Source organism: Scylla paramamosain, chromosome 47 (genome assembly GCF_035594125.1).
Source record: "Scylla paramamosain isolate STU-SP2022 chromosome 47, ASM3559412v1, whole genome shotgun sequence".
In the NCBI taxonomy this organism is placed as follows: domain Eukaryota; kingdom Metazoa; phylum Arthropoda; class Malacostraca; order Decapoda; family Portunidae; genus Scylla; species Scylla paramamosain.
Genome location: NC_087197.1, coordinates 2,817,501 through 2,822,500, shown reverse-complemented (window position 1 = coordinate 2,822,500; position 5,000 = coordinate 2,817,501). Strand labels below are relative to the sequence as shown.

Genomic DNA, 5,000 nt, shown 5'->3' with positions numbered 1-5,000 from the left:
AGAGAGAGAGAGAGAGAGAGAGAGGCACACTTTTCAACAGGATGAGAATGAGAAACAAACAAAGAAAATGAGAAGGTTTATTAAAATCTAAACATTTATTGCCGCTGTTTAGAGAGAGAGAGAGAGAGAGAGAGAGAGAGAGAGAGAGAGAGAGAGAGAGAGAGAGAGAGAGAGAGAGAGAGAGATTGCAGAGATAATGAGATAAAAGATAATAACATCCATTATTTTGAGAGAGAGAGAGAGAGAGAGAGAGAGAGAGAGAGAGAGAGAGAGAGAGAGAGAGAGAGAGAGAGAGAGAGAGAGGTTAAGTATATGTTTGGAGTAGATGGGGAACACAAATGAAATACGATAATTATAGAAAGGATTAAAAAGAAAAGAAAATTGAAATAGAAGGATAATAAATGGAGAAAGAAAGATAAAAAAGAAAATAGAGAGAGAGAGAAAGAAAGAAAAATTACATGAAAAATTAAGCAAAAAAAAAAAAGTACAAGAATAAACTAAAGAAAAGGAAAAGAAAAAAATAAAAATAAACCAAAATAGAAAAAAAATAAGAAGAAAAGAAAAAAAAATAAGCAAAAACCAAAAATACAAAAGTCTCCCATAAAAAAAAAACAAAGAAAATGGATTACGAAGAAAACGCGTTACTGAACATCTTAGAAAACGAGGAAGTGGAACTGCGTATGGGAGTGTGTAGGAGCGTGAACTTCTCCTATAGGTACCACCAGGGTGAGTATGAGGGAGTGTGAGGGGGGAGGGGGGTATGAGGGGGCATGAGGGGGGATATGAGGGGGAGATGAGGCAACACAACCAAGTATAAGGCAAAAGTATTCTAAAGATATAACATGAAGGAAATTTAAGGTAATATAAAGACAGGTAAGGTGCTCAATTTCAGCCTTAATGAGCCACAACAGTATGAACCAGGACGAGAATGAACACAGGAACACAGGGGTTGGTGCAGGAAGCCATCAGGCCTACACGTGGCAGTTCCTGTACCAAACACACCTGTCTGTTGCCACCTGTAATCACCATCCATAAACTCGTGTCGTCTTTCAAGGCTCCCTAATGACTCAGCACTGACAGCCTGATTACTGAGTCCATTCCATTCATCCACCACTCTGTCTGACATTCAATTCCTTCATATCTCTTTCTTAAACGTAATTTTTTTTTTTCAAGCTTAAACGTATTATTTCTTGTCCTGTCCTTATTACTGACCCTGAGAGTTTTGTTTAAGTCCCCCCTGCTGTCCCCTGCACCACTGAGACACTCCACACACACTCTTGTTATAAACTGATATGTCTTTTTGTATACCTTCCTCACTATCTTCGTCTTCCTCCTCTTCTTCTTCCTGTTACTACACTTGTTCTTCCCTCCTTCCATTTGTGTACGTTATTTCATCCATATCCTCCTCCTTCTTCTCCATTACTTCCCTTCTTTCATTCTTTCCTTTTGATAATTTTGTTTATGATCTCTATTAACCCTTTCACTATTATGGCTGTCTTTAGGTAACACTGAAAGCCATGCAGGAGAATAATTTGCATGGGTATATGGAGAATAGAAAGAAGAGGTTTATTTTACATTTTCTATGCTACGAAACTAATTAATATGCTGTAGTATTTGTAGAACGCTAAGGGATTATGGGAAAAGAAATGGGTTCCACTTGAAGGGGTTACGACAGTAGAATGTATGGAGGTGCTGTCCCTCTAACTCCCCCTCTTGGCCCCCCCAGAGTGTATGGAGGTGCTGTCCCTCTAACCCCCCTCTTGTCCTCCCCCAGAGTATTGTGATGGCCGCATGGCGCTGCCCCTCATGCTGGCCACGCTGGTGCTGGGCTTCGTGACAGTGTTAGTGAACCTGGGCGTCATCATCAAGACTGTCAAGATACTGCGTCAGGGCCACGATAAGCCAGCGTTCTTCTTCATTGGTACGTGCAGCAGTGATAGTGGTGGTAGTGGTGAGCAAAGACGAGTAGTGATAGTACACGAGATATTCAATAATTAAAGAGAAAAAAAAAATCTGCACACACCTAAAAAAATAAAATAAAATAATAAAACAAAAATAAACACACAAAAGCGCGCGAAAGAGAAAACGTACCTGAACATAAACCAGCCACCAGAGAAAACGTAACATTCAAAGGCAAACCCATGCATTCTGACCACCGCCCTCTTTTTCTTTGTTTACTTCATCATCCTACCTTCTGTTCCTTCTACAGGTAACCTTGCACTTAGTGACTTTGTCGTGGGCCTGTTCGTGGTGACTGCCTTCCTGCTGCACGTCACCAATAAGAGTGACCTGTGGCGCCAGAACACTTGTATGCTGCAAATTGGTGAGATAGGCAAACTGATTGACTTAATGCATCATAGTTAATTTCTTACCATCACATTTATTTGTTTTGTTATTATCATATTTTCTTGGTGAGATTAGATAAGAGAGGGCTAAGTCACCAGAATATTGTATCTTTAATGTATCTTTCTTGTTGTATGTATGTATGTTGTTGTTGTTGTTGTTGTTGTTAAAGTTGTTTTCTTATTTTTCTTTCGTGTTTTTTTTTTCTTTTTGATTATTTTTTTTACTGTTGATTCATATTTTGCTATTTCAATCTTCTTATTTCATGTTTATTCATTATTTTTTTTAGCTTTCTCATTGTAATTTATATCATTATTATTATTATTATTATTATTATTATCATTATTATTATCATGTAGGTATTACTAATATTAAGACTCACACCATCACCACCACCAACACCACCACCATCACTATCCATACCACCACCACCACCACCACCACCACCACCAACAGGAGTGGCAGTGACGGCGTGCCAAGAGACTATTTTCACTATCGTACTCATATCCGTGGACAAGTACCTGTATATCTGCCACGGCCTGCACTATAGCACTATCATGACGCGGCGGAGGGTGTACGGGGCTCTCATAGTGTCATGGTGCCTGTCTCTGCTCATAGGTAAGTAGTAGTAGTAGTAGTAGTAGTAGTAGTAGTAGTAGTAGTAGTTTTCTTTCTCTCTCTCTCTCTCTCTCTCTCTCTCTCTCTACGAAATTCTAACCTTTTTAAACTATACCTATCTGTATGTCTATCTATCTATCATCTATCTATCTATTTATCTATTATCTATCTATCTACCTTTCTATTGACTTATGTATGTATGTATGTATGTATGTATGTATGTATGTATGTATGTATGTATTTATCTATCTATCATCCTACCTAGCATCCCATCTATGTATCTATCTATCACTCTACCTATCTATCTATCTATCTATCCACCCACCTAACCCTCTGTACTCATCTCTCTCTCTCTCTCTCTCTCTCTCTCTCCCCCACCCTCCAGGCTCCCTTCCCGCCATGGGCCTGCACGTCACCTGGGCAGAGGCTTGTAACAGGTGTGCCTTCGCCCAGGTAATCTCAACCAGCTTCGCCATCGTCTTCTTTGTCACCTCGGTAAGACTGGTAGTAGTAGTAGTAGTAGTAGTAGTAGTAGTAGTAGTAGTAGTAGTGGTAACAACAACAACAACAACGAAAGATTTCAACATAACCCCTCCTTTTAATCTTTATCTGTCACACACACACACACACACACACACACACTCTTCACCCAACACCCTCTCCTCCCACAGGTCGCCGTGCCCCTGGGAGTAGTGGTGGGCCTGTACAGCGTGCTCCTGGTTCTGGCCCTCAGGATGCAGAAGGCGCGGTACGGGGGATCCTACACAGCCAGCGAGGCAGCGAGAAGCACAAATTTCCGCTTATCCTTCATGTCATCTAGCAAAAAATCAAGGACTTCCACCCGTACCACCACCTCCACCTTCTCCACCTCCACCTCCTCCTCCTCCAAGTCTAAACGCAGGAAGGTCAGGAGGAGGGAGATGACGAGGCACAAGGAAGAGCTGGCGAGGCGTGATGCTGAGCGCCAGGGTGTGAAAGGGCGTGGTTGTGAGGGTACCATGCTGATCTCAGGGCCTGGCAGTGGAGTTCCCAATGGCTCTGGTGTCCCTGATGGTGTGGGAGAGGCCAAGGACGCTGCCTTTAAGTTTGGTAAGTTTGGTTCTGACGTGGTGACTGACGAGAAAAATGGAACTGCAGGAGAGGTGGACATGCAAAGGGATGCTGGCCCTGGGGAACGCCTGCCAATATCACTGAGGAAAGCAATGGGTTCTGGGACTGACGAGGCAAGGAAGGGCGGTAACAATGCCACTGAAACTGAGGGCGATGCTGACCCTGAGGAATTCCCACCAATATCACTGACGAAAACAATGAATTCTGGAGTGACTGAGGCAAGGGATGGCGTTACAAGTGATACCAAAACAGAGGGAGCCCTTCACTTTGAGGAGCAACCACGGACATTAAGGGAACCCAGGAATTCCGAAGCCAACCAGCCAGAGAAAAAGACAAACAAAGAAACCAAAACAGAGGAGGACTTTCCCCTTGAGGAGCACCCACCGACACTCAGGAACCACCCAGTAACTCCACACAAAACCGAGAATTCACGAGTTAACTGGGGACGGAAAGACAGCAATGAAACACAAGAGGACTCCAACCCTGAGGAACCCCAAGGAATACCAGAGGAACTACTAGACACGGACGAAGAATACGAGGAAGAAGAAGAAGAAGAAGAAGAAGAGAGGAAGGGGTGGCGGTCTCTCTTCCCGTCCAAGTACATGAACAAAGTAATGACAGAAACAATAGATAAAGTAATGTTTCTTAAAAAATGCAGAGCTGTCAAAACCGTTCTGCTAATTCTTGTCTCCTTTACTGCTACTTACGTTCCCTTCGTCGTGGGGACCCTGGTGTACAGCGCGGAGCAGCAGAAGCGCCCCTGCCTGCTGCACCTCCTCAACACCCTGCTGTACTGCGCCGTGGTGGCCAATTCGCTTGTTAACCCGCTGATTTACGCTTACGGCTACAGGGAGTTTCGTCTTCGTAGTGAAAAGTTTAAAAGTATTTTCACTAGGAAGAAGAAGAGGTCTTTTACTTGAGCAGGACGA

At 43.1% G+C, this 5,000-nt stretch overlaps 1 protein-coding gene across 3 annotated transcripts in view; it reads left to right on the top strand.

The window, feature by feature from the left end:
* LOC135094825 (uncharacterized) overlaps positions 1-5,000 on the top strand; it is a 7,532-nt gene that overhangs the window by 2,504 nt on the left and 28 nt on the right. For 2 of the 3 annotated variants that reach the window (XM_063995231.1, XM_063995230.1), the window contains exons 2-7: positions 359-726; positions 1,775-1,921; positions 2,210-2,323; positions 2,800-2,961; positions 3,347-3,456; positions 3,633-5,000. The exon at positions 3,633-5,000 is cut by the window's right edge and continues 28 nt beyond it. In XM_063995231.1, coding sequence (XP_063851301.1) covers positions 621-726; positions 1,775-1,921; positions 2,210-2,323; positions 2,800-2,961; positions 3,347-3,456; positions 3,633-4,991 — 1,998 coding nt within the window. In that variant the 5' untranslated portion in view covers positions 359-620 and the 3' untranslated portion in view covers positions 4,992-5,000. The remainder of the gene's footprint in view (positions 1-358; positions 727-1,774; positions 1,922-2,209; positions 2,324-2,799; positions 2,962-3,346; positions 3,457-3,632) is intronic. The other variant, XM_063995233.1, reaches the window with a different exon arrangement.